The sequence below is a fragment of the Ostrinia nubilalis genome, chromosome 11 (assembly GCF_963855985.1).
Source record: "Ostrinia nubilalis chromosome 11, ilOstNubi1.1, whole genome shotgun sequence".
NCBI classification, from domain to species: domain Eukaryota; kingdom Metazoa; phylum Arthropoda; class Insecta; order Lepidoptera; family Crambidae; genus Ostrinia; species Ostrinia nubilalis.
Window position 1 is genome coordinate 4,864,355 of NC_087098.1, and position 15,918 is coordinate 4,880,272.

The 15,918-nt window shown below is 37.2% G+C and overlaps 1 protein-coding gene across 4 annotated transcripts in view; it reads left to right on the top strand.

Moving 5' to 3' along the window:
• The window catches only part of LOC135076125 (uncharacterized), a 71,838-nt gene extending 56,225 nt beyond the window's left edge, over positions 1 to 15,613 (top strand). For 3 of the 4 annotated variants that reach the window (XM_063970595.1, XM_063970594.1, XM_063970593.1), the window contains 5 exons: positions 7,531 to 7,697; positions 8,340 to 8,432; positions 13,035 to 13,187; positions 14,075 to 14,248; positions 14,448 to 15,613. In XM_063970595.1, the coding sequence (XP_063826665.1) occupies positions 7,623 to 7,697; positions 8,340 to 8,432; positions 13,035 to 13,187; positions 14,075 to 14,248; positions 14,448 to 14,630 (678 nt within the window). In that variant the 5' untranslated portion in view covers positions 7,531 to 7,622 and the 3' untranslated portion in view covers positions 14,631 to 15,613. Of the gene's footprint in view, positions 1 to 714; positions 1,010 to 7,530; positions 7,698 to 8,339; positions 8,433 to 13,034; positions 13,188 to 14,074; positions 14,249 to 14,447 lie in introns of those variants that run through there. The other variant, XM_063970592.1, reaches the window with a different exon arrangement.
• Positions 15,614 to 15,918: the final 305 nt, after the last annotated feature.

The following is a 15,918-nucleotide window of genomic DNA, read 5'->3' on the forward strand; positions in this document are numbered from 1 at the left end:
CGTACACGATAACATCTGGGTACAAATTACACGTCATTTTGTTCATTCATTAATAAGTGTGACGTTTCAAAAACATTTCGCGACACACGAAAAGATATAAAAACCATTGATTTGTTTATTTTGCAACACTTTAACTCTCGTTGCTACCATATGTGGTATTTTTATCCAGTTGTTTATTGTATTTTGTTTCCCAGTTCAGTTAAAATGCATAGTAAGCCATTTTAGATGATAATTATTAATATAGTTAAAATTATTTCTTAGAAGCTGCGGTTCCAGGGGAAGTAACTTTTTTAAGATTTTGAAACGTCATACTTCGCTCGTAACCTACGTAATCAATAGCGATCTTAATCATCGGTAATGACGAAATCCATTCTTGAAGTCACTACTCTGTGTGAGGTTTGTCGGGTTTTCCCAAGCGGATGTTTAATTGTAACCGTGTGCAGGTTGCACGTTTTTGGCGGCGGAAAATTACAAAAAGCGTGAAATTCTCAACCCTTATGTGGTTAGGGTACAGGTATATAGAGAGAGTTGCATGGGTGGGCCCGGCGCCGCCCCACGCCTCCATTGGCCGCGTGGCGCCGGCCCGGGAGAGCCCCAGCGGCGATTCGTCATCCGTTCCCCCACTGCGAGCTCGGAACCACGTGCAGTGTACACCTGCCTTTATCTTACGCGGCGACACACCAATTTATTTAGTCTCTCACCCGACACCACGCGTGCGACATCGGATTTTGGGGGATGCAGTAGTTTTCGATCGCTATGGATACGATCGCAATCCCTTCGTGTGCGTTGCATAGGCAGTCGACCACCGTGATAGTTAGGATGAAGGACGTGGAAGTGCCGAGCTGGTGCCAGCCCGAGGAGTGCCCGGCCCAGGGCGTCCCGAGGGTGCGGCACAGACCCTCAGGATGTGAACAATGCAGTAGGACTAGACTAATTAGCCAATACAGTGACTGTGATAGTGGTATAGTGGAAAAATGCAGACCATACAAATCGAGCGCGGCAAGAAGTAGTAAGCATTTTCTTTTTATTATTATAATAGTAATTTTAATATTGGAAATTTTTCAGTAAACAGTAAAAATTTTTTTTGCAAAAATCTTTAATGTTCTGAAAATTTTTTGACATCAGTTTTAGTTTCAGTAGATTGTTTTGACTCTCTTTTCTGAGAAATACTTTAATTAAGAGCAAAAAATTACTGAAGGAAAAAAGTTTACAGCAATCTGAACCAATAACTTAATTTTATCACTTAACTTATAGTTTATTCATCATAACATACGTATCGATATGTGAAAAATGTATCAATATTAATCGATTCCGATTACGAGCCGTACGTAACAGTGGTAATCGTCTGAATAATATATTCAAGTCAACGGTAAATGATTACATCGCGAAGGAAACTGATTAGCAATTGTCTTGCTTTCGTCCCTATGACGCATTACAAATATTGTTATAAGAAATTCTTGCAACGCGCCATAAATTATGACAGTTTCTGGAACTATAGTCAAGAATTTAGATCAGTTTGATTTGCGCATAACTGAGAAATGGCTCTGTGAAGTCAATGTAATTGTTCCTTGTTCCTTTATTTTTTTATTCTTAAGTTTTATCATGAGAACTTTTACAGTTTCACGTTTCAGCTAATAGATTTAGACTATCATTTATCATTATAGCATTTTATCTCCAAAATTAATTCAATAGCTTAGAAAATTTAAATTACTGTTAACTTTTTAATGTAACTTTGTTTTGAATAGTTCGGAATTTCAACGCAATGCAAATTATAACTGTTTATTACTGTAGAGTCGCAATAAACCAGCTGTTTCTCAAATAAAACCTGTGACATATTTGTCACTTTCAATTTGAAAAATAATGCGTTTGTTTTCTTGTAAAAAGGTAATAACAAAGTTATGTAATAATCGATTATTTATCAAAAGCCATTAGGACAAAGGAGGTCATAACGATGAGGCTTCCGGCGACTGGGACCGCAATTAACTGGGACCACGGTCCCAGTTGCCGGATCCGTAAAAATTAAATAATATTCTTCCGGCAACTGGGACCACTCGTAAATGATAACTGAAATCAAAAAATGTACAGTAAAACGAAAATTTTTTAGGTGTTATAATTTAAGAAAAATCCTTTTTAATTTAAAAACATCATTTATTAATATAAAATATTTATTTAAAAACGGCTACCTGACCTTTAAAAATCGACGAGGCTTTAGTCAACTCATACTGCTCAAAACTTATACCGCGGGATTAATTGTCCACATGAATACTTTTATTATTTTTCTTTTGTCATCTCATACCGCTTGCAAGAAAAGATAAAATATATTATATTATTTAAAATATTTGTACATTCATGAATAAAAGTGTCTGGGGAAAAAATTATACGCCATAGCTTGGTTATACTGATTTAATAAAAAAATCTGTCATTTGGCTTATAGTACTTATAGTAGATTTATAGTGGATTTATAGTAGATTCTAAGGGGAAAAAAATAAGCATTAAAATTTGTTGTACTACTACTTAAGCGCATAGTATAAAATCATGTCTAGAACGAGTCAATGATATTAATATAAATAATTTAGAATCTTTTTTCGTATGACTGTACCGATTTTGGCCTGAATAATATATTTTTATAAGTTATCTATGAGTGGTCCCAGTTGCCGGAAGAAAATTATTTATTTTTTACGGATCCGGCGAATGGGACCGCGGTCCCAGTTAATTGCGGTCCCAGTCGCCGGAAGCCTCATAACGATACATCATAAAAATATTCACGCAAATATCGTTCTTATTAGTTCTTTGATAAGGTGAAATGCACTCTCTTTTCAGATATAAACTTTTCAGCACGCCTTTATACCCGCTTAATACCAATAAAAAATATGAATTTCAATTAATTGCCGTTTAAGTTACAAGGAAATATATCATAAGAGAAACAAACTTAACGCTGGTATTTTTTTACAAAGATTTATCTCTCGATTTACCGTTCGTATATCATTAATAAAATTCAATTAGAGCAATAATATGTCATCTAAAACAAAAGCTCTTAGTAATCATATTTCGGTGAAGTCCCCTAGAAATATCACTGTCACATTATTTATTTACAAACACTATATCCGGCTGAACTATATTCGCCCCGTCGGCACAATATCAAGACAGCCATAAAGCTTACAATTTCATTACGCGCAAAAAGCAGCCTCAGCCAGCGATCTCGTCTTTACAATGTTAAACACGAACATCAGAGCACTTAACTAGGCTTAAACCGCAATTAAAGTAACGTACTGTTACCGGATTGACATATCTGACTAAATGTTTCTATCCTTTAACAGTCGCACAGTTACATGACGGGACAGGATTTCGTAAGTGGCACCATCGCGCGCACTATATTAGGGCCGGGAAATTATTTACGACGGGAAAGAAATTGGTAAAAGTAAAATATACAAGACGATTACATTGTAGAGACAACTTATTATGAGACTATATTTTATTAATTTCTCAATATAGTTTTTACTTATAATATTTTTTTTAACTCTACATTAAATAAAAAATCTAAATTACACTTTTAATTATTTTCCATATGTGAAAATTAATATGTCATTAAATCTGTAGTAAATAATAAAGTAATATTTAGCTTGTGCTACACAAATTAACCAAACATTATTAAGCAATAATATTTAGTAATGTTTTTCCCGGAAGCATATAATTGAGTGTGAATATAATTGATACGACTTGTTGAGCACTATTAATAACTCACTAACACAATAATATAACTCTTTAATCCGAATTCTTTTATATTAATGGATCATTGATGACCAAAATAATTAATAATTTGAACATATTTACTTTTGTTCTATTAAAATCTAAAAGTTAAGTCAAATTATGTTTTTAGATATTTATAGACTCATAAACCTTCAAAATTTATAAACATAACATTAACATAATTATAAAGTTATATTTTACATAAATTTCAACACTCATTTAAAAAATTCTAGCCATATTAATAGGTAGAGCGCTAAGATGGGTTACAGTTTAGCTGACAATTACACGCGTTATCTTATTTTTCTAAAAAAAAGTCACTTACGAGAAAGCTATGTCATGTCATTATATCAAAGTACACGCACTGGGCTCGATTTCATGAACTATGTCCGCATCATTAAGGGCTGCGGGCCGCCGCCTCATTAGCAACATTTTCACATAAAACGATGTTCATTTACGCGGAGTAAGGCTGCCGCGTAATTATAAACAGTTATTTCAGTGAGATGGGCGACTCATAATTGCAGTGTTTAGCTGTCACCCTTTTAGTGAGAGACGTCGATCCAAGATTATTTCGCAATCACCTTCAAAGGAATCGACGAGAAAATCACGCAATTCGGATAAGAACAAATTGCGCTGCTCTAAATAAAGCGAGATTCCATTCAATATTACCGAAAAGTAATTGCGTTCATCACTTGTTACCTTATTAAATTTGATTCGAGAAAAATTTGCGCTTGTTTCGTTAATTCGGTGGCCCGATCGCTATTACCATTTAGAGCGATTTTCAGTTAGTGAACTGTGTATCACCGCCGCGAAACGCGCCGCGTCGCGCGTCCCCGCGTCATAATCGCTCTTATTATGCGCAGTCAAATTTTACGAGCGCATCGGTTGTTAGCCGCCACTAACAAAATGATGAACCGACTTAAATTAAACCACTATTATGGCTTTACATGACGCTTTTTCTATGCGACGTCACGCGAACTAGTTACCGTTAAAGACCTACCCCACCCTGTGGGATCCAACTCTGCACTCCTTCGCGAGTCATCGAATCTCGCAAATTGTTACGCATCTCGCGAAAGATCGTTATCACCAAAATAATGATCACATCCACATTTGACGCGTTTATAATCTGAATTTACATAATGATTGCGCTGGCCTGGCGCCCTGTATCGAACTCAACGAGAACTTTTCTCGGTTTTCGAAACGAAATTCTAGTTAGCGGACGCGCGATTTCTTTTTAAAAAGGTTAACAAGATGGTCTCGTTTCGGTCGTTTTTCGTGCCTCCTTTTGTGAACGGGCGAGCTGTTAAAAAATAAACGAACTCTTTGTTTCTCGGGTAGTCGGACCGACCTCCGACGCGGTCCCTACTTTTTTATGCCCTCTTATAACCTGTGTATTACCTACGTGTAGATATCTACGTTTTTTATGGTCGTTCGGTCAGTTCTTCAATGGGCTAAGGAATTCAATCGAGTCTCTCCATTGTTGTTATAGATACAATTAGCTCTTGAAATGTCGTTTCTAATTAATGATACCAGTCACTCTTTGAATTTAAATTCGTGTTTATTTTATTAACGCTTGTTATATTTTTCTTTACATCGATCGTGATTATCAGAGTAATGACGCGTTAAGCATAGCGGTTGTGTGTTTTTATCTTGATGAAGTTGTTTCCCAACGAACTTTCAGATTTGAGTTTCTCAAGAAAATATTTGTCTCAGTGACTCTACGCCTTTTACGATCTGACCTGTTATTTTTTTTGGTTGAACTTTTGACGGCGGTCTCGCGGTTGCTTTTGACCGGCTCACTAATAAAATGTTATGATCGTGTGTTTAACGCGTGTGTGCCGGTGTCGGACCTTCTTTCTGACATGATCGTTATTGCCTCAGTCCACCTTTGCGGTCGGCTTTTGTGCCACGGGTCCTCTAATAAACTGGCGCTTTTATTCAATCTTCGACTTTGTTCTCATAGTTGTAAGCGCGCGGCTGGCGGGTAGCCGTGTATCTTATGTTACAACATTATTATCGTGTCAATTATAGTGCAATATAAAGTCTATAACTAAATCACTCCTAGTTAACGCTGCGGCGTCTCAGAGCTTTCGGCGCTTGTGTATGCAAATCGGTGCGTTTTCGAGTGTGCGAGAGAGTGATATTGGTGTCTCGCTCCACCTAAAAAGGGGGGCGTGTGGTAATCTGGATTCGCAGGCCCTAGTTAAATAATAAGCGGCGAAGCGCCCTATAACTATAATTTGTTTTATTTGGCCGCCGCTCGCCGCGGGCCGACGAAATCGCCGCAAACTGCCTAACGAGTGGCGAAAAAACTCACGCATACATTTGAGCTAATCGTGTGAGTGTATTGATGAATTTGACTTTGAGTTCTTTCCGTTCCCACAGGCTATTATGTACAGTCAGCTATAACATTTTTTAATTTAAATCTAAGAAGAAAGTATTGTATGAAATAAAGGAAAATTGATACCTAAAATTATAGTATAACTTCATGTAAATTTTATGCAAATATTAGTTGACATCTGTAATGGTTTAAAACCCATATGTTTGTAAATACAGCTCATCTACAAAATAGTTAAGATTACGACGCATTAGTCACTCTTGTGTAGACTCAACACTGATTCACACTTGACTCAAAACACTGAATTTTTATAAAAGGCGTGAGTAACCGACTTCATTACTGTGGAGCGAGATGTAGGTAACCTCTCGATGTACCTTTTTATTTTTCATAGCTATTATTTCGGTGTTGATATTGCGTAAAAACAAACACCGCTGTCATCTTAATAAATGACTGGTCTTGAACTCTACAAAATAAAATAAAATTGCTCACTATGAGATCGCTTTATTCATGACACAAATAAAATAAAATACGCTACTGAAGTCGTAAAAATAGCCGTCACATATCCGATCAAAACGAGAAAAGTATCGATTGAAAGTGAACTCGATTATCTGCCGATCGTGAGGCAACAGTAATCGGAAGAATGTCCGGCCGTCTACCGTTAAAAGGCGTGCATCAGTGATTCATATACGTCCACCGGACAATTAGCAAAGGCTGACCACCTCTCGAGTATTTATTCATCGGATGTCCAGCGATTACCATAATCGATAGCATCGCGCGTGCCGCATAAAGAGCGGGGCTGCTTTCGTCAGTTTTTCAATAAATGGCTAGCTTTTAATCGCGGTTTTGTGTGCATCATTAATAGGTAGATTTTTTGTCCAGAATTAAAAAAAAAACTAAAATAAACAGAGTATTTTTGCGTGTTTCATACGCAGAAAACAATTTTTTAATTTTCTTGATGCCTTACAAGACAAGAAAAGTCCCGTAGGATTTTTCTTTTATTGGAAGGAAGAGCTCGGTTACCTATGAATATTAATTTCAGAAAGCAAAACTTTACTGAGATTTTCTTTTTATTGAAATACAAAATCACCTAAAGTCAACCATCAAAATTATTTATTTAACAATCCGTATACAGATTTACATAATTATATTGACTCAGGAAATATTATAAAGTATTGGTGAGCTTATGTCTACATAAAGACTTAACGCGCTAAGAATGGATATAAAAGCGCTAATATAAAGCGAATGTCTTCTCCTACAAGCCAATCTGATTGAAAATATTTAACACTATCCATCTCAAGATAATCCTGGCAAATCTTATTCTACTCCAGGACAGCACTATCATAACTGACGAACCTATTTTATATTTTTCGATAGGATACGCCAATGTTTGCATATTGGTGCCATATAGTTTTCCCAAGAACCCAACTAACGCTCCTCTTCCTCCCCAGGATACGTCAACGTCTGTGCAGCGGTGTGCCTGTTACTTCTCATCGGCGGACTTTCCCCTAGATCGTGCGCGGCGCCGTACCGGAGTCGCGCCATGGACAGACAGAGGCGGGCGGCGGACGAGGAGAACTACTTATGGCGCAACCCTTGCAGCTATAATGATTCTAATGTGAGTTATTGAAAATATTATGAATCTTTTGTCGTAGGCAATAAGGTTGGCTTTAAAAGGGCCAAGTTAGTTAGACTGTGTCACAGCTGTGCCACTGCAAAAGCATCGGCAGCGGCTCTAGTCTAGAATCGCTGAAAATGCGGTGCAGTATCAATACCGAATCTTTAGTCGTAGGAAATAAGGTTGGCTTTTGTTAAAAGTCAAGTTAGACTCTACCACAGCTGTGGTCCCTGTAAAAGCATCGGCAACGGTTCTAGTCTTAAGTCGCCGAAACGCGATGCAGTATCGATACTGTCGTGAGATCTAAAGAAACTAGCTAGTTTAAGGTCTAAAATACATTCATTAATGGCTATAATTTTATGCAAATCGGTGACTTAATTTCTATCTTAAGTTGTATCTGTTAACTTTAACACTTACCTTACAATGACTTAGCAAAATGTAGAATTAGATATCTCTATGTATTTGTGTATTGAAAGAACCTATTGCTACTGAGAGCAGAATTTGTTTTATTGTTACCAAATACCATAATATATCTTTCACCTTTTAGCTTCACTACGTATTGAAAATTGGCCTTTCTGAAATAGTGAACTTTTAGACTTCTCAACTGAATAATATGACTAACGTTATACATTATTCTTTCAGTCCAAATCATCATACTTGCCAAGTAACGCGAAATTCGTCGCACAGCAAGCCAACTACGTGTACCAACAGACGGCGAGCTACAAAGACGAATTCGTAAGTGTTCTTTTTTATTTTTTAGAAATAAAAAGTATGTATTCAACACCTAAGTCATACACGAGGAAGAAAAAACAAAAGAACATCAAAAATTCTCATTACACGAAGAAGAAAAAACAAAAGAATATCAAATATTGTAATTTCAAAAAAGTTTTTCGCTTTCGTTTGTCAATGGCTCGCGATTGGCGCGCGTTCGCGACGTCGCATGCGCTCGCGATCACTATGCGCGGCGCGTGGCGCTAAATAAACGGACGGAGTGGACGAACAGTATCAATACTAATAATAAACGTGTGGAAGCCGCGAGAATTTTTGTTCGATGGGTGTGAAATTTTAAACTTTTTTTTATATAGCGCAATATATCGCTAAATCAATTAGGCTTTAAAGGTTGTAGAGACAATTTCTCAGAGCTATGATTAAAGTTCTTGTAATTTATGTAATATTTTTAACAAGCAAATACATCTAGAAATAAATAAACTGGAACGGAAAGTTAAGCAGCGCGCGCAATGACGCGCTAATACTGAAATTCAGCAAGAAATCAATCAACTTTAAGCTAAATTCAGCAAAGAAATCTATAAACTTAAAGCTCATGACACAAAAAACATAACTCTCCTTCTGGCGCAGTCGGGTAATAACAAATATAAAGTGTAAAATATCGATAGACGATTCTCTGACCCATTAAAGGTCCGCGCGGCGCGTCCTCCGCAGATTGCATCGGCGCGGGCGCCGCGCGGCGCGTCCGGCTACGTTTCCTCCCTTTTAATTATTATTTTGCGATGCATTATTGTTACCATCGATGTAATAAAAGGTAGACGAGCCCTCAAATTATTTTTTTGTAAACATTTTTCTAAGGCAATACATTCTGTTGTCATAATACTTCTTCGTCTTCTTTTTCGCCTTATCCCGTTAAGCGGGGTCAGTTTTCTTAATCAGGCTCTGCCATTTAATTATATCTTGAACGTCTTGTTCGTGGAGTCCCAATACTTTCATGTTCTTTTGGATATTCGTTATCCAGGCTTCTGTATTCAATATAATGCGTGACGTTTAACAGAAAAAAATGCACGCAAGAACTTGTAACTCAATCTAGACATGTCAACCTACATTCAGGTATTCGTAAAACATTCACGAATTCTAAGTAACAAACGCATAGCATGTTAATACAACCATTCATATGAACGTATCTATCATTCCAATCCTAGAAATATTATATTTCCGAATCGGAAGTAAGGTGGGCCGATCAACGAGCAATAATGCGATGTCGAAGTCGCGTCTCGAATCATTTATGGATGACCGTCTACTATCGCATTCAGTTGTACAAATGTGTGAATGTATTTGGATCGTACCTATGTCGTGTTTGGTAGAGACTGTGATTAATGCGTCAAGTGGGTGCGAGTCAATGGATGCGGAACAATTGATAGTGTAGTGCGGGTGCGTTCAGGTATCGATGTAAGCTCGCGTATGTGGTGGCATTGTAATAGTCGACAGTCGTAACGACGGCGACGACGTCCTGTCCGCCACCACCGCCTCGTAAAACGACATTATCGACTCACAGTAGCCGGAACGAGTCAGTACAGGACGGTGTGCGTACGCGTCGAATACTGATTACGAATTAGTATTGCGCGACACACCTGCCCGATGATTTTTTTTTCTGTCTCTCCCCTTAATGTCGGTCATTCGAAGCTAATGTATCATACTTATTGCGATTTAGACCGAACCTTGTGTCGATGAACCGCCATTGTAAGTGATGCCCAAGGCCGTTGATGCTTTTGTTTTCGATGTTTCGCTAACGCATTATGTATTCTTCCTTTAGTCAATACCAGCGTCTTCGGTCGGCCTCATTTCTGTAATTTTACGCGGCTCTTGAACTAAAAAATATTTTGTATTTAAACACGCAACAGGAAAATATACGACTGGCACAGTCGAAGCATAAATAAAAGACAATATCCAAATTACTCGGCTGCGCTTGTGTCGTCAACCCATTCCGTACGTATAATAACTGACCGCGTTACTAAGAACGCAATAATAAATTCAACGAACTCTACCGGTATGTGACTCGCCGCCGGCAACCGTGTGAATGTCTCTCACCTCTCATATTTTTCGGCTGCTGACATATTACCGCATCTTAACTCGGTCCCTAATCTGTTGACATGATGTGAAATAAAAAATGAAACCGCGACATGTAACGCGATCGGTCGCGCGATCGGCCGCGCATCCTCTGCAACTCTTATCTTCGCTATGACGCCATAAACATTGAATTACTCAGTACATACGATATGTACATACTTAGCACAATATCGTGGACTGGGGCGACAGGCCGTCTGCGGCGATGGGTGCGTACGTGTGTCGTAAATATAACATTTGTGCGCTAGTGTGAGTACGTTTATTTGATAAGCTTCCGATGCAAGCTAGGCATTCGGATGTCATCAAATTTCTTACCACCCACAAACCAAATGTTTCACACAGCAGTCATTAAAGCTACAATCATTTGTTTTTTCTAAAACTTCTTCATCTTTTCTTCTCACAATAATTTTGTAATTCTAAAACACAAGGTGAAACGAAATACGTATGTATTAATTTTAATTCGGTATTCGTAAATCTCAATGTAGAGTTGATAGAATTCATGAACCGTATTCACTGTAATTTTTGCGATTTATACAGAATCAAATGAAAAGAATAACATTTTGCAATCATGGAAAACAAACAGTTTATTTGAATCTGAAACTAGAAAGAAAAGCATAGGTTATTCGAATAGGTCTTCAGATTATTAAAATTTGATGATTTTAAATAGAGTTTAATACCTAATGTGGATATCAATGTACCAGGAAACTATAGTATGAACAGAAGTCTCGGACGGAATGTAGGTATTCCTCTGTTATGGCGTGATGGGCCGGACGCGCACCTGTGTGTTTATTTGGCTCTAGCTGACCACCGAAGCACATTGCTTCTGTCCGTGATTCTGCTTACTATGACATTTTTCAACTCTTATTATTCATACTTCAAATTCCGTACGACTTTTTCATAATATAACGAAATAACTGCAAATCAAATAACATAATTACATTGTATTTTATCGTTTCCCTTATCGCACATTTTGGCGCGAGCTATCGAATCAGAATGTCACAATATACACGAAACGATTTATCACACATTTGAATTCTATCGTTTTTGGAATATTGCCACGATCATTCGTGATAAAATTGCACAATACAAATTTCGGGAGATTTAATGTAAAATGCCTGTTTTAATTAGTGGTATTGTTGTCCAACAATTTACTATGGGGACACGAAAATTTTGCCCTGTTAACGTTGCATCTGCCCGGTTCGGCGCGTCCGTCACAAGTTTTTGAACTTTAGCATGGCCGGTTAGGGTTTATTTTGAATTGTGCGTCTTGTCACGTCTGATGATGCCTGGACGCAGTGTCAAATTTTAATGTTGAAACGGTTGTGTGTTACGTGACAAGTCTACAACAGCAGACCTCCGGTTTCGATCTCATCTTTCATGACCTTGGATGATCCATTAAGTATCGCAATGTAAATTAAAAAGTATTTCAATCAAATTGCAAAGAAATATTGAAAAATCTGGTAATAACAGGCAAAAATTTATCTATTCAGCTTCATATTCCATGTCAGTCTTAATGAATAGAATTACAAGGTGCTCAATACATATGATTATCTAGTTGAGAGTTTATCTCCGCTGAGACACACGTTCCACCGTAACTTGCTCTATTAATAGAGTCGCTGGCTAACGGTGCGCAGCTCAACTTATATCGGTCGGTTATCTATAATCTAAGTGCCCTAACGATTGTCATTTCGTGGAACAAATTGCGACAGTAGCTAGTACGTGTAGGCGCTTCAATCTTATAATGTTATTTTGTTGATATTTTTAAACAATATGGCAGGATGTGTACTAAGCACATTAATAATTTATATTTTGACTTAGATTATTCTTGTGAAATTAATAAAACTCAAGTCAGTGCAACAAACAAACTTAGAAACATGTCGAAAATATACTCACATGGTAAAAACTGGTGCTTGGCGCGCTCTACATTGTCACAAAACGTAAAAACACAGAAACAAGCTGGTCAAGCTACAAGCCCTCTACTTACTACCATAGTCCAGGGTCCCGCTCCTTTTATATAAAGACTGGCCAGGATACCTCACTTGTCCACCTTCCGTTCGTCCCGCTGGTTCCATGGAAGTCAATCAACGCTGGGCCTTCTATTTTCACAGTTCAAAGAATTAACGGCACAGTGAGGCTGATTCATGCTGGCACACGCGCCCGTATTTACTACGCTTGTTTGATCTGTGCGTCCTTACGTTTGGTTTTCCAAATAATTTGCGGATTCTTACGTTTGCGATTGCCTTTCTCGCTGCCTTCGACGCTAGGTCAGCCGTTCAGGATGCTTCGCAATCGTGGTTACAATGGTCTTAATGCATTTGATGTAATTAAAATAATGTATATCCAATGTTATTTTCAATCGATTAGGGTGCATTACTGAACATTAATGTATTTACTTGAGCCTGTTTTATTTGATTAACATCTTTATCTGTTTGGTTTATAAGGATACTTAAAACTGAAACTTATCTAGATTTTCTTTTGTTGCAGACAAAGTTGCACAGTTTCGATACGTTCGAAAACTTGCTGAAGGAATGGAAGGACGACTGGCTGAGGAATTTCTCGTGGTTCCGTGAAGAGGTTCTGCCGCACAAGAAGGTTCTCTTCCAAACGGTTCCTGATGAAGACATAGCATCATTAATGGTAAGTAATCATTTTTTCCATTGTGAAATTTAGATTTGGTGGTCCTGGGTTGATTCCCTGGATACAAGTTTAATTGTTTTCAGTCTTTTTTGGATTAATGTACAATTTCATTGTCGATAAGGAAGACGATTCCTTGATTAAACTGTGAGTCCTTTTATATAAGCCATAACATAGTGACATAATAACTCTAGCAACGGATTTGCCACTACCCACGCGTTACAAAGAAAAGTTATTTGTAGGAAGTGCCCTGTATTTTCTTGTTCATGTCAAGTTAATCATAGCTAAACTTCTGGATAACAGAATAAGAAGCGTATCCTATAAGTGAATTATATCGTGAGAATGCCGAAACGAAATCAGTTTCCTAAACGAGAACAATGATCGGGACCGGCGATTCTGCTGACGTCAAAAACGTGCATCCGTATGAGTTTTTCGTTCAGTTCCGAAGAATCGCCTTCGTCGGTGGCACTCATTGTTGTGCCGACGCTTACGTGAGAACACAAACGTTTCGCAATATGGACGTTTTAATCAATATGTCCGATTGCCAATTTTGGATAGATAACGAATTTTGGACGTGGCGAAATTTAAACAAACGATTTCCGATTCGAGGAAATGTTAATTAAACGCCGATATGGTATTATGACAGACATTTTAATTTCTATTAAACACGCAGTCAAATAACTCAACATGGTTGGCGCATCATTAGTTGCTCTACAATACTTTAAATAGATAAAAAATCCTAGCACTGATATCGATAATTTAATCATAAATGAAAGCTAACTAGTGGCGATTGAGTTAGTCCTAGAGAAATGTTGATGTGTCTTCAATTTCCCTAGTTTAAATGCCTTTGCAAGTTTCTAGTTCCTAACAGTCTCTCTTTTTGTCCACAGAGCAAAATTGATGAAGTTCTCCCCTCGATGTACAAGGGCCTGAAGATGATCGTGGCCAGCCTGTACAAGCTCAGTCAGAGCCTGGAGCACGACGGCATCAGCTCGGACGAGGAGCTCGCCAACAACATCTCTCAGACCATGAAGGATGTTAGAGCCGTGCTCTGCTACTTCTACGTAAGTATTATTACGAACTATTTGTCTAACATTGAGATCTAAGGCTATTGCCAATTGTGGTGTAATACTTTTTGTATTAGTAATTCTTGTAAAAAATTGGCCAATGACTTTTCAAATAATGACTCATAACACTTTCATAAAACGTGAACGTGAACAAAAACATGTAACAGAAACTAATTTCAATGTTATTTCTTTTCAGGATCTAATGAAAGCTCGTAACCTGGAAATCCTACCAGTGTACGACTCGGAGATCCCGGTCATCGACAAGAAGAACAAATTGGAAATCGGTCTCTACATTTACCGGGACACGCTTAACTACCTGGAGTACCTGGGACAGGTGTTCAAGAAGATGTCCGAAACTGACCTCCCACCAACCGCTTGATGCAATTGCCTTGGTTGTGCTAGCTAGATTAAAAACCGCTGATGAGGAACTTCGTTTACACTACCCAATAACATAGCTGCTAGTTTTATTTTAACAACGACAAGAAAAGTATTTTGGAGCGCATTGAGGCTGCTCAGATCGCCATATAAAAGACTTTTCGCATTGTACTTAACTTAATTTTAATGAATTTAATTGTCAAATACTCCATCCGTTGTAGATTGTTACTGTATTGAGTCAACTGCGGATTATTCTAAGTTTTGGTCTCATCGTTCCTCAGTTTCAACGTCGGTTGGATGAACTTCTTGTAGTAAAATTGAATATTTGGCTGTTTTTTAGCGAATTAATGTAGTAGAAAAACGTCATTGCCATTACATTGCCATTTTTGGTCTAGAACGGATAAGTTCCTTTTAATGTAAATAGTGACGAATTTAAAAGCTAATTAATTTATTGTCTGCTGATTAACATTCAAAATTTCCCGATTATCCTAGTCAAGGTCTTAACTTATTTATTTCTCATGTAACTCCACTTAGTTTCAATTTCTTTATTATTGATTATTTAATTTAGATTATAGTATTAGTCTTCATTCCACCAGATGATAAATGTTGTATGAGTATGCTGTGTAAATTATTTGAGCGATGTATGATACTTTGATGTGACATTGTGGATTGAGAGGATATTTATTTGTATACAGATGTAGTGATATTATGACGTATCATGGATTCATGACGCAACTGCTACTGTATATTACAATAGTACTCTATTCCTACTTTCTTTAGTATTACTTTGACACTTTGTTAACTATTTATATAACTGTTAAATCCAATGAAATACGACTAGCTTTAATAGAGCTGTTAATTATTATTATAAAGTACAGAGCCAGTGTATTTATATCTTAATCATTATTTGTACAGTTAAAATAATACTTATTTATAACTGTGGCAAACATGGTTCAATGTTTGTGAAATTAAATTATTATTACATTACTTCCGAGTTTATTTTCCTCATTTTTCCTATTCCTTAACAATATTATTCATTCGCATTATTAAGTTTTTCTAAACTAATTGTTTAAACACAAAAGAACATAAAAAATATTAATAAAATTAATAATTGTCAACTTTCAATGACACTGCCTGCATATTAATAACTTGAATAAAAATAATGTTTTCAAATAGAAAGAAAAACAGAATAGAATATAATTTCTTGAAATACCTACTAGCAGAGAAAAATAGAATGGTGTCTTAGGCTGAGTTGCACCACCCTTTTTTAACCGTGACTAACGACAACCGGT